The sequence below is a fragment of the Euleptes europaea genome, chromosome 8, assembly GCF_029931775.1.
Source record: "Euleptes europaea isolate rEulEur1 chromosome 8, rEulEur1.hap1, whole genome shotgun sequence".
NCBI lineage: Eukaryota > Metazoa > Chordata > Lepidosauria > Squamata > Sphaerodactylidae > Euleptes > Euleptes europaea.
In genome coordinates this window covers 2,651,233-2,673,220 of record NC_079319.1, presented here as the reverse complement: position 1 = coordinate 2,673,220, position 21,988 = coordinate 2,651,233, and the positions used below count along the sequence as shown (strand labels likewise).

Here is a 21,988-nt window from a genome sequence, read left to right as displayed (position 1 = left end):
CAGTTGGACAGTTGGCCTTCCCCGCCTTCAGCCCATTGTCTCAGTCTGGGAGCCCTCCAGATGTTTTGCCCTGATCGAGCCCTTCCATTTTTTGCCCCGTGGCTGGTCTGACAGACAGCCCTCCCTACGCCTCCTCCAAAGGATGCTGTGGTGCCAGCGTTTTCTCTGCACGCGGAACAGATGGGGCGGTGCCGTCACCAGTGGGCCGCGTGACAGCTCGGGTGAAGGGGTTGTTCATTGACACGCTATCAAATTCCACTCGCTCACTCAGGGACACACTTGGGTTGGCGGGTGAGTGACTGAATGACGCCGTCCCCACCTGGAAAGCTCTGGCATGTGGCACGGCTGGCAGTGAGGGGCCGCCATTCTCCGTGCAGTGAAGAATCCCTCTGGAATCAGGGGTACATGTCAAATGTAATATAGATAAGCAATGACAACTGCAAAATCTCCTTTTTTCAGCTTTATGGGTGCTTAGAGCATGCCCCAGTAGAGCCATCATTTGGGAAAACGTTGAGGAACAGAATGGCCGTTGTGTGATACAGGATGCTGAACTGGATGGACCACCGGTCTGATCCAGCTGGGCTCTTCTAAGGTTCTTATCAGGGGAAGGCCTCGGCCTCTGTGCCCTGTTGTTGGCCCTCCAGAGGAACTGGTTGGCCATTGTGTGAGACCGGATGCTGGACTAGATGGACCCTCACTCTTCTGATCCAGCAGGGCTCTTCTACTGTTCATAGAATCATAGAGTTGGAAGGGACCACCAGGGTCATCTAGTCCAACCCCCTGCACAATGCAAGAAATTCACAACTACCTCCCCCACACACCCCGTGACCCCTACTCCATGCCCAGAAGATGGCCAAGATGCCCTCCCTCTCATCATTTGCCTAAGGTCATAGAATCAGCATTGCTGACAGATGGCCATCTAGCCTCTGCTTAAAAACTTCAAGGGAAAGAGAGCTCACCACCTCCCGAGGAAACCTGTTCCACTGAGAAACCGCTCTAACTGTTAAAAAAATCTTCCTAATGTCTGGAGTCTAGACGGAAACTCTTTTGATTTAATTTCGACCCGTTGGTTCTGGTCCGACCTTCTGGGGCAACAGAAAACAACTCAGCACCATCCTCTGTATGACAGCCCTTCAAGTACTTGAAGATGGTTATCATATCCCTTCTCAGTCTTCTTGTGAATGTCTCAGAAGTGGCACCAGATGGCCACAATTACCCCATTTCTTAGAGGTGCCCCCATCCACGCTTGGTTCGTTTGCAAAGTTTGGGTCACTTTTGCCTCTCTCTCCTTTGCCGAGGGCCGTGAGCAGCAGGTTGCTGGAAGCCTGCCCGTGTCAGCCAGTCTAATTTATTCGGCTCCCCAGCCAGGCGTGTGACAGTTTCTCCCCTTACTTGTTTGCTCGCTTCTCCCAAAGCAGGGACAACACCTCGGCCCTCTGGAGAAAAGCTGATTTACCCTGTGTGAACTTTGCACAATGCCTCATGTCGTGTGTGAATCAATAGGAGGCTCGGCTCCTGGCATATTCCCTCTCTGAATGAGCTCTAATTAACGTTTGCTTTGTTTCTCTCCCCCCCCCCCCTTGTTCCTGAACAGCGCGACTAGATTTTGCACACAGCAGCCCTGGCTATACTCCACCCGGGTGCCCCAGCCGGTCGGCCACCAGCCGATACATCGCAAGGTCAGTATTTCTTCGAAAGAGAGCTGGCACTTCTTCCCCTAAGAAAGGAGGCGAATGCCACATTTGCCAGGTCACTGGGGAGTCCGATACACAACTGGCTCACTGGGCATTTGCCTATCACTGGGCATCTGAAGCTGGCAAGTTCCCTTTCTTTGTAATGTCCAGTAGAATCTGAGAAGGCCAAGCATGGTGTAGTGGTTAAGAGCGGCTGACTCTAACCTGGAGAACCGGGATTGATTCCCCACTCCTCCACATGAGCAGCAGATTCTAATCTGGAGAACCGGGTTTGATTCCTCACTCCTTCACATGAGTGGCGGAGGCCAATCTGGTGAACCAGGTTGGTTTCCCCACTCCTACACACGGAGCCAGCTGGGTGGCCTTGGACCAGTCGCAGCTCTCTGATACGTTGAACACCTGAGCGGCAACCCACTCCTTAAGCTACATTTTCCAGCCTTGTCTTGCCAATAAGGAAATGACAATTCCTGAGTGCTGAGTCAAGGGATCCTTGAGTCAGCAAGCAAAAGCAGATTTTCTTTTCTTGCACAACTCTGCATCAGAATTTTTCTGGTCCAGAAGTACCGGTAGAAGGCTACGAATTGCTCTGTTTGAATGAAGACACTTTTCCTTCACAAGACACCTCAGGTTGTTTTCTGCCTCCAGAATTATGAGAATCTCCCCCCACCCCCAAGTATGGAAGTATTTTGGGGCAAGGCAACATTATCCCTGGGATAGGAGGGTAGTGAGACCAAGGGCTCTGGGGTGCAGAGGGTTTCGGAGGGAACAATGGGAACATGATCCTGTTTGACAGAAGGGGACTCGCCCGTTTCTCTCTGACTGATGCAGTCTGTTGGCTTCTCTTCCGCTGTGTAGCCGAGCCGTCCAGCGCAGCTTGGCCATCATTCGGCAGGCCAAGCAGAAGAAGGAGAAGAAGAAAGAGTACTGCATGTATTACAACCGCTTTGGCAAATGCAACCGTGGCGAGAGCTGCCCCTACATCCACGATCCGGAAAAAGTGGCCGTCTGCACGAGGTACCTTTTTTGCCCCTTCCCAGTCCTCCTGTGCTGCCTATTTTCCAGGTTCAGTGCTGGTCCCTTTTCAGCCTGTAGGAAGGCATCTTCCTTTCGGGATTATCAATTCCCCCACCCCTTTTCGTCATAGCCTACAAAGTCAGCATGGGGTGGAGGATGGCCCACGGGGGAAGGGTTCTGTGAAACAGTACAAAACGGCGCTGCTGCTTCCCACTAAGGCTCTATCGCATGCACGCATTCTCGATTTCTACGAATACGCAAGCACCACCGGCAAGTGAGAGCAACACCATGCCGAGCTGCAAATTGGCGGAGAACGCAGCTCGCGTGGGTGTGTTCCCTGAGCTTCTCCAACAGATTATTTATTTATTTACTTATTTTATTAAATTTATATCCCGCCATTTCCCCGCCAGAGCTGGGCTCAGGGTGGCTCACATCAAACAACAAGACCACAGAATTTAATTTAATAATATACAATATAATATACAATACAATAAGTGGTAAGCTGCATTACTGCAGTCCAAAGCTCTGCTCACAACCTGAGTTCGATCCCAATGGAAGTTGGTTTCAGGTAGCCAGCTCAAGGTTCACTCAGCCTTCCATCCTTCCGAGGTCGGTCAAATGAGTACCCAGCTTGCTGGGGGTAAAGGGAAGATGACTGGGGAAGGCACTGGCAAACCACACCGTAAACAAAGTCTGCCTAGAAAATGTCGGGATGTGACATCATCCCATGGGTCAAGAATGACCCGGTGCTTGCACAAGGGACCTTTACCTTTTTTTTAATACTCAATCTAACAATCAAAATCTCATATCAGGATGAACTCCAAATGTCTTCCATATCAGTAGTGTTGGAATCTTCAGGTCGGAAGCGAGTGTTATGCCCCCCCGCTGTGGACGGAGCTGGGAGAGGTAGGGAACGGGCTAAAAGCGCACGTGCCCCAAAAGTGACTTGATAGTACAGTGCCTTTAATACTAAAGAAATAAAACTAGAGGGCGTGGGGGTCTTGACTGGATCGTTACAGCCTGTTTTAAGGGGCAACTACAGCAGCACCTGCCCCTGATTCAGATCAGGTTTGTGAAGTAGGGTTGCCAACCTCCAGGTGGAGCCTGGAGATCTTCTGGAATTACAGCTCATCTCCATACTACAGATATCCATTCCCCTGGGGGAAATGGCTGCTTTGGAGGGTAGACTCTGTGGCATAAATACCCTCCTGAGATCCCTGCCATCCCCCAAATCTTCTCTCCCTAGGCTCCACCCTCCAAATCTCCAGGAATTTCCTAACCCAGAGCTGGCAACCCCACTGTTCAGGGAGGGGAATGGGGGGATGTCCTGCCTTACACAGTTCAGTTTATTGAAACTGCTCTCCCCATGCAGTGCTGCAAATCTAGCTTTAAAAATGTGATGAAGATCCAATCACACGTCTCCCAGGATCCTGCCTAGCTTAATCTACAGATCCATTGTGGCTTAAGGTGTCAGTGGCATATATGAAGCTCTCTTATGCCAAGGCAGGCCTTTGCGACATCTACGACGGTATTGCCTGCTCTGAAGCCAGTGTGGTGTAGTGGTTAAGAGCGGTGGTTTGGAGCAGTGGACTCTGATCTGGAGAACCGAGTTTGATTGCCCACTCCTCCACATGAGTGGCGGACTCTAATCTGGTGAACCGGCTTGGTTTCCCCACTCCTCCACATGAAGCCAGCTGGGTGACCTTGGGCAAGTTACAGTTCTCTTTGAGCTCTCTCAGCCCCATCTACCTCACAGGGTGTCTGTTGTGGGGAGGGGAAGGGAAGGTGATTGTAAGCCGGTTTGAGTCTCCCTTAAGAGGTAGAGAAAGTCGGCATATAAAAACCAACTCCTCTTCTTCTTCTGACTTGCAACGGCTGCCTGGCATCTCATTATCCAAGATCTTTTAACTGGAGGTTCTGGGGAGTGAATCTGAGAACACTGAGCCACAGATACTCTGCATAAAAAGCTACCTTCCCTGTAGCTCAGAGCAGCTAAGCTGCTTAACAGTAAATTTTGGAGCCAGCATGGTGTAGCGGTTAGACTGTCGGTCTAGGATCTGGGAGACCCAGGTTCGAATCCCCACTCTGCCACGAGAGCTCGCTGGATAACCCTGGGGCCATTCACACGCTCTCAGCCTAACCTACTTCACAGGGTTGTTGTAAGGATAAAACAGAGGAGAGGAAAACCATGTAAGCTGCTTTGGGTCCCTATTTGAGGGAAAGGCGGGATACAAATTAAGCAAATAAAGATATGTGAAGGCTTTTCCTCCTTTTTTGCAGATACATGAACACCCCCAGGAAGTAATTGTAAACAGTGCAGGTCAACCCCCTCCCCCTCCACAAAATATTATTTCTGTTTCAGTGTATTCAAGATAAGACTGCCGACTGTCCTTAGCGGCAGTAATTTGTGACAGTTATTTGGGCTTCAATAGTCGTTCAGGTGCTGCAAATCTCACGCCTGCTTTTTGCTGCAGCGGGCTGACTCCGCTGCCCTCTGGAACGTGTTTGCTTTTATTTACTCTGCATATAAAAGCTGCCTTTCCTGTAGCTCCGAGCAGCTGTTGTTGAACAATGCGTACAAAATGCAGGGCGCAAGACAAACCTGGAAAACGACACATTTAACTGGAAGCCTCTAAATGTCACTGAAATATCCCGAAGCACCGGGCTGCTAACCAGAGCAAGGGGCAGGGAAACCGAATTAGCCGGTCTCACCAGCAATGCGAGAGGGAGGGGCCGTGGCTCAGTGGTAGAGCATCTGCTCGGCATGCAAGAAGGTCCCAGGTTCAGTCCCCGGCACCTCCAGTTAAAGGGACTAAGCAAGTAGGTGATGTGAAAGACCCCTGCCTGAGACCCTGGAGAGCCACTGCCGGTCTGAGTAGACAGTACTGACTTTGATGGGCCAAGGGTCTGATTCAGTATAAGCATCTTCATGTGTTTGGGGAGGGGCCGTGGCTCAGTTTGTAGATCATCTGCTTGTCATGCAGAAGGTCCCTGGTTCAATCCCCGGCATCTCCAGTTAAAGGGACCAGGCAAGTAGGGGATGTGAAAGACCTCTGCCTGAGCCCCTGGAGAGCTGCTGCCAGAGTAGACAATACTGACTTTGATGGGCCTAGGGTCTGATTCAGTACAAGGTAGCTTCATGTGTAATGCATTTCACTTGACTCCTAAAGCCAAGGTTGTTTTCTTAGCATTAAAAAAAAGGATTCTGCAAAACCATAAAAATTCTAATTATCACAGCAATCTTATTTCTTATAACAAATTGAATTATGGGGAAACAGTTCTATCCATCAGTATTGGAAACAAGGTGTTGTTTTTTTTCCGTTTGCTTAAGCATTTCTGTCTTCTTTTCTCCTCTCTGGAGACTCAAAGTAACTTGCAGAGAGAAAGAAAATACAGTTTAAATGAACAAAGGATATATAGGACAACTGCAGCATCCTGGGCTGGTCCTGAATCCACTGTCCTGGCTTACTCAAGGCCACAGGCTGCTTGCAAAGAGCCAAGGGCCCTTTGACACTCACTCTTCTGCTGGTGCCCCTGGCCACGCTCCGGCTTGAACACTTGTAATGTCGGAGGGAGCAGAAGCACAGCTGGCAGAGAGGGGCCTGAGACACCCTCCCCTGCTTCCAAAAGTCAGTGAAGATTTCCAGCTCTGTGTTACCACAGGCCTTGGTTTTATTTATTTATTAATTATTTAAAACATTTTTATGCCGCCTTTAAACCCAATCAGGGTACCCAAGGTGGCAAACATAAAAAAAATTAAAACATTTGAACAATTTAAAATGTATTTAACATTATAAAGTAATTCAATAAGAAACAATACCAAAACCAGGAAGGAGGACCATTTATTGGGGGTGTGCCAAATGAAACCAAAAAGTCTTCACCCACTGGCTGAAGCCACTGATAGAGGGAGACAAGATGAATCTCCCTGGGAAGGGAGTTCCAAAGTTTTGGTGCCATGACTGAGAAGGCCCTGTCTTGGGCTGCCACCCATCTAGCAACCAAAGCAGGTTCTCTGAAGATGATTGGAGTGCACAGGTAGGGTCACATGGGAGGAAGGTGGTTTGGTTGGTCTGTGGCCGGTTTTTTAGAGCGGAGGCTCTGTGGCTCAGATTCACCCCTGCCTTCACGGATGATCCTGTGCCAAAAGAGAAAACTCACAGTTGGGTCTTGTTGTGAGATGTCAAAAGGTAGTGGGTTCTTAGGATGGTAGAAATGACCCCCCCCCCTCCAAAAAGACTATGTTAAGTTCAGGCTCTGTGGGGCTTTATAATAGCCCATGGTATATTTAATTGGGCCCAGAAGTGAATGCATCACAACTAGAGCTCTTGCTAATCTATTAATCCACCCAGTTAATTGATTAACATTCTTGGGCTCAATTGTGCAGGTACACACACACACACACACACACACACAAAAGTGCCTTATACTGAGTCAGACCATCAGTTCATCAAGTTCCGTATTTTCTACTTGGACTGGCAGCAACTCCCCAAGGTCTCAAGATGAGGTCTTTCTCATCACCTATTACCTGGACCTTTTAACTGGAGATGCCCGGGATTGAACCTGGCACCTTCTATGTGCAAAGCATATGCTCTTCCACTGAGCTGCAGCAGTGGTGAGTGTGTGTGTGTGTGCTGTTTCCAGATCAATAATGAATCAAGTAGACTGTAGAAATCTTTCAGAACTCTCAGGGGAATCAAGATTATTAGGGGAAGGGAATAGAAGTCCAAAAGTGTCAAGGTATTTTGAAGGCTTGAGATGATGAACTTGGTGTGACCTTGGGCTAGTCACAGTTCTCTTAGAGCTCTCTCAGCCCTACCTACCTCACAGGGTGTCTGTTGTGGGGAGGGGAAGGGAAGGTGATTGTAAGATTCTCTATTAACCTCCTTCTTTTCGGTCCTTTCAACAGGTTTCTTCGGGGCACTTGCAAGAAGACCGATGGGACGTGTCCATTTTCGCACAAAGTTTCGAAAGACAAGGTTGGTGTGGCTTTTAACTCGCGCCGCTGCAGGGGGAGCATCTTTCCGGTGGCTGCCAGGGCGGGCTGTGGGCCTTAGCGTCCTAAATCGAATTCATTCTGAAATTTGCTTGACAAGCTGTTCAGGCTTGTACGTGGTCGCTTCTCATAATGAGTGCAGAGTGTGCCTCCAAAACCCACTTGACGCATCAATACTTTAGCACACTAAGCAAGCCCCCAAGTTCACAGCCACATCCCTGATACCTCGCAGGCGCGAGGGGAAGAACCCCAGAGGGCAGCCAGCCTGCCACCATCACACTGGGAAGTGTGTGCAGACAATGCCATGGGAAAACTCAGAAGCCAGAGAGACGGGTCAGCTTATGACTTCTCATGGCTGAGGATGAGACTGGCCCGTCCCTGGAGCTGACAAAAATGGAATGAAGTATGCAGAATGCTAGGATTCTGTGCCTTTTGCAAATAGAATTCCTTTGCAAAATTCTGTTTTCCTTGGACCGTGGATTTACTGGGCATGGAACTTTAATTTTCAGCATGTACATGGCCCCTGCTTGCTTGCTTTCTTTCTTTCTTTTTCTTTCTTTCTTTCTTTCTTTCTTTCTTTCTTTCTTTCTTTCTTTCTTTCTTTCTTTCTTTCTTTCTTTCTTTCTTTCTTTCTTTCTTTCTTTCTTTCTTTCTTTCTTTCTTTCTAACACTTACCGTATATACTTGCGTATAAGCCGAGTTTTTCAGCCCAAAAAAAGGGCTGAAAAAGCCGGCCTTGGCTTATATGCGGTTCAATACGGTAGGGGAGGGAGGGAGGAGATTCGCCGGGCCTGGAGCGGCCTAGGAGCGGCCTGCGGGGCCCCCTGGGCCGCGGGGGCCCCCCCGCCGCCGCCTGCCTGCGCACCAGGTAAGCCTGCTGGGGGGGAGGGGTTAAAAGCCGACCCTCGGCTTATACGCGGGTGCCTAATTTTCCCCCCATTTTTGGGGAGAAATTAGGCACCTCGGCTTATACGCGGGTCGGCTTATACACGGGTATATACGGTACTAGCTGCCATTCTACCTTGCAGAACTCAACGCGGTCTGCAGCGTAAATAAAACAACAGTTATAACAAACAGATAAAAGACCACAATTTAGAAGAAGAAGAGGAGGAGTTGGTTTTTATATGCCGACTTTCTCTACCACTTAAGGAAGAATCAAACCGACTTACAATCACCTTCCCTCCCCTCCCCACAACAGACACCCTGGGAGGTAGGTGGGGCTGAGAGAGCTCTAAGAGAGCTGTGACTAGAGCAAGGTCACCCAGCTGGCCTTATGTGTAGGAGTGGGGAAACCAACCCAGTTCTTCAGATTAGCCTCGGCCGCTCATGTGGAGGAGTGGGGGAATCAAACTCGGTTCTCCAGATCAGAGTCCACCGCTCCAAACCACCACTCTTAACCACTACTCAACGCCAATCTCCAATTAAGACGGCCAATACATAAAAGCCCTGACCTGGATGGCCCATGCTAGCCTGATCTCATCAGATCTCAAAAGCTAAGCAGGGTCAGCCCTGGTTAGTATTTGGATGGGAGACCACGAAGGAATGCCAGGGTTGCTGTGCAGAGGAAGGCAATGACAAACCACCTCTGTTGCCTCCTGAAGATTAAAAGTGAGGCGGTCACCTCTCTGTGGAAGTTGTTCCGTAAACATGGGGCTGCCACCGAAAAGGCCCTCTCTTGTGTGCCCCCCCAAACAAGTCATTGCAGAACATCTCTTGCCCTGAAACCCCTGTGAGAGGTCGCCCTAAGTTGGCTGCGACTTCATGATTCTTTCCACCAGCGAAAGGCTGGCTGGCGAGTGAATTTTAGGCATCTCCTTTGCTTCCTGTACGGAGTCTGGAGATTCTGCCCGAGCTGCTGCACCTCCGCCAGCCCTGTGGAAGTTTCTGCCGCTGCCTGTGCTGAGCGCAGAGTCCTTTGGCCATGATTTATAGCTGCGGGGGAGCCGCCTGCCCAGCGCCGAGCCGAGGGGGCAATGGTGACACTTGCTCCTGTAGCTTCCTGTTAACCCGGCGATTACCAGGAAAGGTGACGCTGGCCTCATTTATCAAAGCGCAGACCCAAAGAGAGTGGCCTGTGAGTTGATTCCTGCACCGCAAATGGTTTTTCCGCCGCTCTCAGACTTTGCTGTAAATTGGCCGCGCGGGTTCTGCTGTCTTCAGAGGAGCCCTGGCTTTTAAAGGCTGCTTTCTTGTCGCATGTGTGTGAGTGCAGAATCCGATTCCTTGCCCAGAGGTGCTAAGACCCTGCCCCCTTGCTGTTCTGGAGTCGGGAGTTTGCTCACCTCCAGCTGGGCATGCAGTATGGTCATGCTTTCTGTGGTTTTACTGTCCTGTCTCGGTCAGCAGGGCATAAACAAAGCACTGTCTTCCCCACTGACTCGGCAATGGCTGTTCTTTGACAGTAGCCCGAGGGGTCCGCGCCACACAACACCACACTCAAGGAGAGGATGAAAGCTACATTAGATTGAACTACTTGGCAAACGTTTTATTGCCTGTAGCTCCTTTGAGCTTGGTGTACGATAGAATCATAGAATCATAAAATTGGAAGGGACCACCAGGGTCATCTAGTCCAACCCCCTGCACAATGCAGGAAATTCACAACTACCTCCTCCCCCACCACCAGTGACCCCAGAAGATGGCCCAGATGCCCTTCCCAAAGCAACTATCTACAAATTGTGTAGTAAAAGTGGATACTAATCATGATGCATACCTGTTCTCTCCAGGATCAGAGGAGCATGACAATTATATTAGGTGCTGTGGAACACAGGCAGGATGGTGTTGCTTCAGTGGTCTTGTTTGTGGGCTTCCTAGAGGCACTTGGTTGGCTGCTGTGTGAACAGACTGCTGGACATGATGGACCTTGGTCTGATTCAGCATAGCCTTTCTTATGTTCTTAACTCCCTGCCGAAATTCACTTTGTGGATTCTTGCTCTTTTAAAAGCCTGGAAGAAGAAGCGTCTTCCTAGAATTCTGATTCACCTGGTATTGCCTACCTGAAAAGTTTCTCTCATTGAGGGGCTGGGAAAGGCCTTCAGTCCCCCTGAAGAGAACCGCTTTGCCCCAGGGGACCATCTGATTCTGGCGGGCCGGGGCATGGAGTGTCGAGAGCAGGCGTTGAGTCCCCTGTGTGTGAACGGCTGGGTCTGTGGATGAAGGTTAGCAAGAGGCTAGGACTCGGGCCGAGGCAGGCTGCTGTTCCAACAGCTTTTCCCCTTGAGGGACTTGACAAGAATCAGCATTTTTCTCCCTAATAGAGCTTCAAAACTCTGTTGTGAGCAATTTGGAAATTCACGTTGAGTTTCGGGTTCATTAGCCGCCGCTCTCGGAAAGACGTGCGCATATTCGGAGCGGCCTAATATGGCCACGGCGCACTGGCGCCTTGCATTAATGTTATTGTTATTTGCGTGGACATAGCGGGGTGCAAACAAGGTTAATTGAAATGAGAACGGCGCTTCCTCTTGGTAATGGCTCTGGCTTGACAGCTGGGAGGAGTTGAGTTTTGCATAAGAGCTGCCTTTATTATCCCTTTTTATTAGAGCTAATTTGATCTCTATATCAAAACCTACATTAAGGGAATCGTTTGCGGTCATGCCACCGCCGACAGAACGGCAGCCCCAGAGCCCTGTCCTTTATTTTAATGTCTGCAGTTAAAAGACAATTAAAAATAAACTCTTTTGCTTTTCCAAGCACCCTTTGTTTCCTTTTCTGTGGGTGGCATCCAGCTTTCTCTCTTCCGGTCCTCTCTCTCCCTCCCTCCCCAGCTTCTCACTCTAGTGAACTAATTCAGTTAAAGCTTTAACATGTCCTTTGGGGGGAAAGTCAACTCCCTCCCCCCCCCCCCGGCTGCCCCATATAGCATTATCTGTGCTTATTGTGCATTTGTAAAAATTGGCTGGAGGATCTCTGAACCTGCAGGAATCGAGATGCCACCGCTGCTGATGGGCAGAGTGGCTTTTCTGCTGGGCGATAAATTACTTTGGTGTGGAGGTGCGGAGCCGGAAGGAAAAGGGGCCCCAGGGAGGGAACCCCGGAGGCAAAGGGGAGGGAGCCAAGCAACCAGAACATCCACTTTGCAAACCATCTGGTTGCTCGGGGAGTTGGCTCTCATCTGAGAAGCTTGGATGCATTTCTTAGTCCTCCAGGGGTGAACACAATTTGTAGATATTTGCTTTGGGAAGAACATAAGAAAAGCTATGCTGGATCAGACCAAGACCCATCAAGTCCAGCAGTCTGTTCATCCAGTGGCCAACCAGGGGCTTCTAGGAAGCCCACAAAGAAGGCAACTGCAGCAGCAGCATCCTGCCTGTGTCCCACAGCACCTAATATATTCTGCCTGATCCTCTGATCCTGGAGAGAAAAGGTATGCATCATGACTAGTATCATTTTGACTAGTAGCCATGGAGAGCCCTCTCCTCCATGAATATGTCCACTCCCCTCTTCAAGCCTTCCAAGTTGGCAGCCATCACCACATCCTGAGGCAGGGAGTTCCACAATTTAACTATGCGTCATATGAAGAAATACTTCCTTTTCTCTGTTTTGACTCTCTCTCTCCAGCTTCAGCAGATGGCCCCACGTTCTGGCATTAAGAGAGAGAGAGAAAAGCTTCTCCCTCTCACTCTCTCCATACCATGCATCATTTTATAGATAATAAAATCATCTTCCCTTAACCGCCTTCTTTCCAAGCTAAGCCCTAAGCGTTTTAACCATTCCTCATAGGGCAGTTGCTCTAGTCCCCTAGAAGGTGGTATAAGGAATGGCCTTACGTTGAGGGCAGGGGTCTGTCTACTCCCATATCATTAGTTTGGACGGGGAGCAGAAGTGTTTCCCGGACCAGTTGCATTTCAGACGGAGGCGGGAGGAACTGATCCTAGAGTTTTATATGTGCCAAGCATGTCCTCGGCTGCTGGGCTGTAGACTTTCCCCAGCCGGCGGTCGTTAAGGTGCAGAAGTGGAATTGTCCCAGCAGGCCGGTAATTTCTTTTTAATTATAACAGCTGGCTGAAGGTAAAGTTTTGAGGTTTGCGGCCTGATTGCCAGTGGGGGGGAGGGGGGCGGCGGTGTGCCCCGCATCTGTGTTTGCACACAGTTAGTTGCACTCGGCTTGCTCGTGGTGGCAGTGCGTGCACCTCTCGAGGTCTGGCATTTGGGTTCTGGTGTGAGCTGCCCACAGATCCGTGGCAGCTGCATTTCAGCTTCTGTCTTAAAACCTTGGTTGGGGGGGTCCAGAGAGAGGAAAAAAGCATCCCTCTGGCCTGTTGCATTCACTTGTGGCCAGAATTGATGCCAGAGTTAAGAGAGCCAGAGGCAAAAATGGCACTCGGCCTCACGCACAGTAGAAAAGAGCCAGAGTCCAGCAGCACCTTAAAGACTAACACAATTTCTGGCAGGGTAGGAGCTTTTGTGAGTCACAGCTCACTTCTTCAGATACAGGTAGAATGTGACTCTGAAGAAGTGAGCTGTGGCTCACAAAAGCTCCTACCCTGCCAGAAATTGTATTAGTCTTTAAGGTGCTACTGGACTCTGGCTCTTTTCTACTGATATTGACAGACTTAACACGGCTACCCATCGTGATTTGCCTCACACAGAGTTGCTGTTTAAAATGGGGCAGAATCCCATTGGGAGGTTCTTTGCAGTCCTTGTGGAAATAATCTGAAAGGAGGGAGGGCGCGGTTGGGTGGGGGAAAGATCCGCATGGTGGGCCCATCTCACACAGACACAATATTCTGTCTCACACACTCACCTGTGCTTTGCGGAGGAATGCAGTGTCAAAAAATAAGCCAAAACAACCCTTTTAAAAACATATTCCTCCTTACCACATTAAGGGTGGTAAGGCACACTTTCCCTTACAGGAGGGGTGGGGGGGCATACAGAATCCCCAAAAGGAAGCTGGAATTACCCCCCTGCCTTATTTCTGACTCTCCTTCCAGATGCCAGTTTGCTCCTATTTCCTGAAAGGGATCTGCAACAATAGTGATTGTCCATACAGCCACGTCTACGTCTCCAGGAAAGCAGAAGTGTGCTCAGATTTCCTCAAGGGCTACTGTCCACTGGGAGAGAAGGTAAGGCCAAGGCAGGCTTCACCGTTAATGCCAGGTACGCTGTGCCAATTTGATTGATCGATTGGTTTACGTTATTTATAGTCCGCCTTTCTCACGGAGACTCAAGGAGATTACACAGAGTAAGTCAATACAGTCAGCAGGATTGGACACCCAGTAAGCAACACATTAGGATTCAAAAAAGATGTCGATAGAACGGAGCGGGTGCAGAGGAGAGTGATGAGGATGATCAGGGGCCTGGAGACCAAGCCCAGTGAGGAAAGGCTGAGGGAGCTGGGAGTGTTTCGTCTGGAGAAGAGGAGGTTGAGGGGGGACAGGATTGCTCTCTTGAAGTATTTGAAGGGCTGTTATTAAAGTGTGTTCCTAAACTATTTTGTTATAGTATAGCCCTCATATAGAAGCACCCTCTGGAATAATTCAGTTTTGCATAATCTGGAAAGCCAGGAGAGCAGGGCCTTCCTGACCTCCTCAGGCAGGCCGTTCCATAAGGTCGGGCCCCCACAGTACGGGGGGTTATTGATTTTGCGCACTTCCAGGATGCCACCTGCAGGGGGCCATGCTCAGATGAGCAAAGCTGGCATAGTGGGGCAGAGGGAGAAAAGCGGTCCTGCAGATCTGGGGGACAAAGGCCATGAAGGGCTTTGTCTGTGACAGCCGACACCTTGAACTGAATCCGTTATCTGATGGGCAGCCAGTGGAGAGACTGCGGAACGGGAGTAATGTGCGCGCACCGTCTGGCTCCCGATAATACCCGAGCTGCAGCATTCTGTACCAACTGGGATCTCCAAGTTGACTGTGAATGTAGGCAGATCATGAGATGGAGGGCAGGAAGGGTTGAGTCAGTGCTTGGCTGTCATGGCAGAGCTTGCCAAAGGGTAGTTTCCCCACACCCTACGGGACGCTGTTTTTCTGTCCCAGCCTGATTTTTATCCCACCCTTCTCCAAGGAGCTCAGTGCAATGTGGTTTCCTTTCCTGAGGAAGGAGTTGTTTCCACTTTCCCATCCCATGAAAAAGATGTACGGCGTGAAGCTTTCGTGCCCTATAGCTGCTTCTGGAAAACAAGGTGGTGGTTCCAGTTTGAAAACTGAGAACTTTGTAATGAGGGGCAGTTGGGAATGGGAATGGCTTATCTTTAGTCCAAGATGGAATGAAGAGCTTTCGGTGCAAGATGTGGTCGTCTTTGGGGGAACTAGGAAATGGTCAGAGTTCGTGTATTGGTTCCTGGAACATTTGTGGCACTGTGGGTATCTGTCCAGTGGGAAAGGAATCTTCTGAAATGAGGTGTTCTGCCCAGATAGAAGAAAAAGAAGAGTTGGTTTATATACCCCGCTTTTCTCTACCTTTAAGGAGTCTCAAAGTGGCTTACAATAACCTTCCCTTCCTGTTCCCACAACAGACATCTTGTGAGGTAGGTGGGGCTGAGAGTGTTCTGAGAAAACTGTGATTAGCCCAAGGTTACTGTTTTAGATTGTAATGGCCTATGGCCTTATACAGTAAACTTGACTTGACTTGACTAGCCCAAGGTCACCCCACAAGCTTCATGTGGAGGAGTGGGGAATAGAACCCAGTTCTCCACAATAGAGTCCGCCCCTCTTAACCACTCCACCACTATCTGTAGTTGTTCTGCAGTTGGAACCACATTATTTCATTTCATGTGCAGTGCTGTTTTAAAATCATACCTAAAAAGGTAAGGTGTTAATAATATGACAACCAGGTGCTGGCAAAGACAAATATTTTGTTTACTTCATTTATTTCTCTTATACTCCGCCTTTCTACCCAATGTAGACCCAAAACAGTTTACATAGTTCTCCTACACTGTTTTCCTCTCCTCCTTTTTATCCTCACAACAACAACCCTGTGAGGTAAGTTAGGCTGAGAGTGCGCGACTGGCCCAAGGACACCCAGCAGGTATTGTGCAAGTGCTGTCACAGTGGAGCTTTAGCGGATGCCAGCGCCTTCCCGACTAAACACTCAGTGGCAGAACTGTGCTGGCTTCTGCGTAACATTAAGTGGCTTTCGGTTTGGCAAGCATCACAAAGATTTTGGTGGGCGTGACTGCAAGGATATCCAGAAGAAGGCGCCTGGTGGTGGAACGTGCCGTCATGTTGCAGCCAATTTAGGCGACCCCATAGGGTTTTCAGTGCAAGAAAACAAACCAACTCTACATATCAACCCTGGACTTCTTTCGTGGTCTCCCATCCAAGTACTAACCAGGGCCGACCCGGCTTAGCTCCTGAGATCTGATGAGATCCAGCTGGCCTGGGTCATCCAGGTCAGGGCAATAGAATTATTTGTAGTATTGTGTGGAAAGTGCTGTCAGGTTGCAGCTGACTTATGGCAACCCCATAGGGTTTTCAAGGCAAGAGATTAACAGAGGTGGTTTGCCATTGCCTACCTCCGCGTAGCAACCCTGGACTTCCTTGGTGGTCTCCCATCCAAAGACTGACCAAGGCTGACCCTGCTTAGTTTCTGAGATGTGATGAAATCAGGCTAGCCTGGACCATCCAGGTCAGGGTGTAAGAATTGTGTGCTGTTAAGTCAAAGCTGGCTTATGGCGAGCCCTCATTAGGTTTTCAAGGCAAGAGAAGGACAGAAGTGGTTTGGCATTGCCTGTCTCCAAGTAGCCGTGCTGGACTTCCTTGGTTGGCTCCTGTCCAAGTACTAACCAGGGCCAACTCTGCTTAACTTCCAAGATCTGACGAGATCAGGCTAGCCTAGGCCATCCAGGTCAGGGAAAGGGCACTTAGGGGCTGCTTAAAATTAACTCCAGCGAGGGATATCTCTGAAAATCAGATCAATTTGGAAGGTTCTGCTGTTTCAAGGCGTGATGTCGGAAGAGTCAGGATTGATTGACTGAAGTCTTCATAAACATGCATATGAATAAAACAGGAATTCTGAAAGAAAGGGGCTCTTCCTTTCTGGGCTTTGCACACACTGTGGGCAGCAGCCCCCCACCCCACCCCCAGAAGGGGCATTCTCTCACCTTGTGTCGGGAAAGAGGACGAGGAACGTCTCTTCTACCTGCTTCCATGGTTCGTGTAAGCGCTCATATTAAGAGTAATGAATGCGTTTTAGATCTGTCGCCTGATTAATGGGGGCACCTTTTTATATCGATTGATCTAACCAATTAATTGCCTAAAAAACTGCAACCCTGCAAATACGGTGGAGACCCAGCTGGTAAGTGACGGTGGTGGGGAAGAGGGAAAAATTCTGGGGCCGAGCGACCGGGCCCCTGCAGGCCTTCCAGGGGCTTCTGAGCGGCTTTCTGTGGGTTGCATGACTCATTCCTGCCTGGTGCCCATCTGCTAGCCATGGCTGTCCTGTTCCTGGACCGACCCATCAGAACACCTTGCTGTGAGAAGCAGCAGTAAGAGCATAAGAAAGGCCCATCAAGTCCAGCAGTCTGTTCATACAGTGGCCAACCAGGTGCCTCTAGGAAGCCCACAAACAAGACGACTGCAGCAGCATTGTCCTGCCTGTGTTCCATGGCTCCTAAGATAATAGGCGTGCTCCTCTGATCCTGGAGAGAATAGGTATGCATCATGACTGGTATCCATTTTTACTAGTAGCCATGGATAGCCCTCTCCTCCATGAACATGTCCGCTCCCCTCTTACAGCCTTCCAAGTTGGCAGCCATCACCACATCCTGGGGCAGGGAGTTCCACATTTTCAGGATGCGTTGTGTGAAGAAAGACTTCCGTTTATCTGTTTTGAATCTCTCACCCTCCAGCTTCAGCAGATGACCCCGTGTTCTAGTATTATGGGAGAGGGAGAAAAGCTTCTCCCTGTCCACTCTCTCCATCCTATCCATAATTTTATAGCCCTCTATCATGTCTCCCCCCTTTTTTTTGCAAACCTTGCAAAGGGTTTCTGGGCTTGCTCGCTTTGTTTTTTGGAAAGGAAGATGCTGAGAACAGAGAGAGTACCTCAGGAGTGGCGGTTTGCTGTCCTGCAGAAAAGTTCTGGGACTCCCTTACCTCGAGAGGTCACGTTAAGCCGTCTTTGGCTAGCCTCAGGGCCACTGTCTATAAAATGGGACTAAGAACCGTGTTGCCCAGGAAAGATTGCCGCCAGAGTGGCTGGCAAGCTGGGAGAGTATTGCAAATTAAAAGCAATGGAGACATTATTATCCAAGTTAGTGTCAGAGTGCAGCCGTGTTTGTGTACAGTAGAAGAGCTAGATTTGAATCCAGGAGCGTCTTAAAGACCAAATGAGATTTTTGGGGTATGAGCTTTCGATAGTCAAGGCGCTTTTTGTCACATATCTGACAAAGGGATCATAGAATCATAGTTAGAAGGGACCACCAGGGTCATCTAATCCAACCCCTTGCTTTATGCAGGAAATTCACAACTACCTCCCCCACACACACCCCCAGTGACCCCTACTCCATGCCCAGAAGATGGCCAAGAGGCCCTCCCTCTCATCATCTGCCTGAGGTCATTGAATAAGCATTGCTGACAGATGGCCATCTAGCCTCTGCTTAAACACCTCCAGGGAAGGACAGCTCCCCACCTCTTGAGGAAGCCTGTTCCACTGAGGAACCGCTCTAACTGTTAGAAAGTTCTTCCTAATGTCTAGATGGAAACTCTTTTGATTTAATTTCAATCCCTTGGTTCTGGTCCGAACTTCTGGGGCAACAGAAAACCACTCGGCAACATCCTCCATATGACAGCCCTTCAAGTACTTGAAGATGGTTATCGTATCCCCTCTCAGCCTTCTCCTCTGCAGGGAGCTTTGACTCTCGAAAGTTCACACCTCGAAAATCTCGTTGGTCTCCGAGGCACTCCTGGACTCAAATCTAATAATTATTTCATTAACCAAACTGAAACAGACTGGCTGCTTTTGTTCATAATAGTAATACTGTGCTTTGGAGGGGGGTCCAAAATACGTTTGATTTTTCCGGCAGTCCTAACCACCACCTTGGAAGGTAGGCACGTTGTTATAGATCCCATCTGGCAGGAGGAAAAGCCACAGCTGTATGAGTTCCCAGCTGAGGCAGAATTTGTACACAGCTCTTTGCAGCTCCCGGTCTTAATCCCCACTTTTACTCACCCTTGGCTGGTGCTTGTCTCAGTGCTTCTTGCGAAAATTCGCACTTTTTTCTTGCCTGGCGTTCCTAAGAGCCATATTTAAATGATCAGCGAGGAGCTCTCCAAACTGGGCACCCAGTCAAGCGGACCACTATTAATGACGCCATAACCTTGTTTACACAGAACCTTGTTCTGGCAGATTCTCAGGGCACCGTCCCAAACAGGTCCCGCTGGAGCCTAGAGGATGGAATTATTTCTTTGTGTTGAGCAGAAATGGCTGAGTGGAAAGTATTCCATCTCCATAAACTCTCACATTTCTGCAGCTCTGTGAAGGCTCACCTCCCCCTTTCATCCCAGCAAGCCCCCAGGATCTTGGCCTCTGATTGGTCCCTTTCCGGCCTCCCTCCTCTCTTGGGATCCTTTGCCTGCTTACACTTTCCTAAATGGCATTTGAAACTTTTGCCATCTCCCCATTGCAAATTCTGTGCGGCTGAGACCCACACGCCAAGGTGGCATAGAATCATAGAGTTGGAAGGTGCCATAGAGGCCATCTAGTCCAACCCCCTGATCAATGCAGGGTCAGCCTCGAGCATCCATGTCAAGTGCTTGTCTAGCCTCTGCTTAAAGACTGCCAGTGAGGGGGAGCTCACCACTTCCTAGGTAGCTGATACCACTGTTGAACACACTGTTGAAATTTTTTTCCTAATATCCAGCCGGTACCTTTCCTCCCGCAATTTAAACCCAGTATTGCAAGTCTTACCCTGTGCTGCCGACAGGAACAGCTCCCTGCCCTCCTCGAAGGGCAGTCCTTCAAATACCTCAAGAGAGCAGTCATGCCCCCCGCAACCTCCTCTTCTCCAGATTAAACATTCCCAACTCCCTCAGCCTTTCCTCGCAGGGCTCGGTCTCCAGGCCCCTGATCATCCTCTCGCCCTCCTCTGCACCCGCTCCATTCTGTCCACATCCTTTTTGAAGCGAGGCCTCGAGAACTGCACACAATACTCCAGGTGCGGCCTAATGCAGTGTACAGCGCAACACTGTATAGTGGAACTGGTGACAAGTCCTACCCAACCGTGCCCCGCTTCATTCAGCACATGCCAAAATTGTCCTCCTCGGAAGCAGCAGCCAGCCCTTCCATGTAGATTCCAACCCTGTCCCTGTTCACAGCCTCCTTCAAGTGGCGTCTCCTCAAAAGCATTTATTTATTTACAATATTTATTAGCCGCCTTTCTCCCTTATAGAAACTCAAAACTGCTGTCTATATAAATAATAATAAAAGACAATAAAAGACATAAAAACCACTATTTAAGACTAATAATTTAAAGCTACTGGTAGGCAGAAGAACTATCCCAACCGAAGAGGTTGAGCTAGAAAACGCTAAAATTACAAATAAATAAATTTTAATATGGTGCGCAGTAAAGTTAAAAACATAAGGCCTATAACATAGGCGAGTCATTCAGTCAATAAGTACATGAAACTTACACATTCTATGTAAAATCTTACAGTGACCAAAGTAGAACCAAATAAGGATTTTACATCGAATGTGTATGAGTTTCATGTATTTATTGACTGTGAATGACTCGCCTGTGTTATAGGTCTTACGTTTTTAACTTTACTGCGCACCATATTAAAATTTATTTATTTGTAATTTTAGCATTTTCTAGCTCCTCCTCTTCAGTTTGGATTCAGCATTTTGGTTGAGTTTAATTTGCCCCCCCTTTTGTTGTTGTTGAGGCAGAAGAACAAATCAACACATGAAGCTGCCTTAAACTGAATCAGACCCTTGGTCCATTGAAGTCAGTATTGTCTACTCAGGCTGGCAGCAGCTCTCCAGGGTCTCAGGCTGAGGTCTTTCACATCACTTACTGCCTGGTCCTTTTAACTGGAGATGCCTGGGATTGGACCTGGGACCTTCTGTATGCCAAGCAGATGCTGTACCACTGAGTCATAGCCCCTCCCCAAATCAAATGCCATCATGAATAAAATTGTCTTCAGCTGCCTCCTAAAAACTAAGAGTGAGGGGGTCAGGCGTACCTTCCTGGGAAGCTTGTTCCATAATCGTGGGTCTGCCACTGAAAAGGTCCTCTCTTGTGTACCCACCCCACAAGCTTCTTTGGTCGATGGGGCAGTTAGGAGGGCCTTCCCCTGTGATCTTAGTTCCCAGGCAGAAACTTGGCATATAGACATGCATGGCTGGCATCCTCTCTGGTTAACATAAAGGATAGCAATTTGGTTGCAAAGGTGAGAAGGGTCATAGAATCATAGAGTTGGAAGGGGCCATACAGGCCATCTAGTCCCACCCCCTGCTTGAGACTTCCGCTAGGGCAGCTGAGCGAAGCACTCGTCTCCCTGGGGGCTCCCGGAGGGGAACCAAGAAACGTCTTAAATAGGGGTGTCAACGCGCCCCTCCCGATTCCTAAATAGTGGAACGGGTATCAGGAAATCTCCTGCAGCTGATGAAGAGCGGTTGGACTCCTGAACTCTCCAAGTTTTACGACTTCGGAGACTCAGTAGCAGTCCCGCCAGCTTGAAGGGTAATAAATCGCCGCAGGCGTCTCTTTGGAATTTAGGCTTGGCTCTCCCCTATCTACAACCATCTAGCAACTATACAAAGCAAGAATACCTACTCTCCTAAAATCTGAGTAAGTAAAAGAACTCTTTTGTTTTACCTGGATTTGGAAGTCCCAGGATACTGCTAAATACATCTGTTGAATCTGTATCTCCCCACTCAATGTTTAAATGACTCTTTAAAAACAAGAAAAGATCAGATAACCCGGCAGGAATCTTATCAATTTGATTAGTGGGAAGACATAACAACTAAGATTTTTGAAAGACGCTTCAGTTACCAATCGGGAACTACTACGTATAAAGGGGAGGGAGGAGTGGAAATCCCCCCCACCCTGAAGAGTAGTCTTTCTAACTAAACAAAGCCTTCCTGCCACGTCCTTCCCAGAAACAATCTATCATCGCGAGAGAGCCAGAGAACTTGGAATCGGAAGTGTGGTATTAGTGTGTAACTGGCAAATATTTCCCAAGTTCCTGACTACAAAGAAGACGGAAGGTCTACGACCCTGATCCCTGCAGCACCTTCTTGTTATTTACTACACTGGAATTTGCCTGGATTTTATTAACTGAAATTCAACAGGAATTTTCAGAAGTAGCAACCATGGAATATCTGATTAAACCGATGGAACAACTCT

The 21,988-nt window shown here is 49.0% G+C and overlaps 1 protein-coding gene across 1 annotated transcript in view; it reads left to right on the top strand.

Annotated features, from left to right (window-relative positions):
- ZC3H3 (zinc finger CCCH-type containing 3) overlaps positions 1 to 21,988 on the top strand; it is a 239,653-nt gene that overhangs the window by 182,170 nt on the left and 35,495 nt on the right. The window contains exons 6-9 of the mRNA XM_056854620.1: positions 1,595 to 1,679; positions 2,550 to 2,708; positions 7,615 to 7,684; positions 13,629 to 13,760. Of these exons, the coding sequence (XP_056710598.1) occupies positions 1,595 to 1,679; positions 2,550 to 2,708; positions 7,615 to 7,684; positions 13,629 to 13,760 (446 nt within the window). The remainder of the gene's footprint in view (positions 1 to 1,594; positions 1,680 to 2,549; positions 2,709 to 7,614; positions 7,685 to 13,628; positions 13,761 to 21,988) is intronic.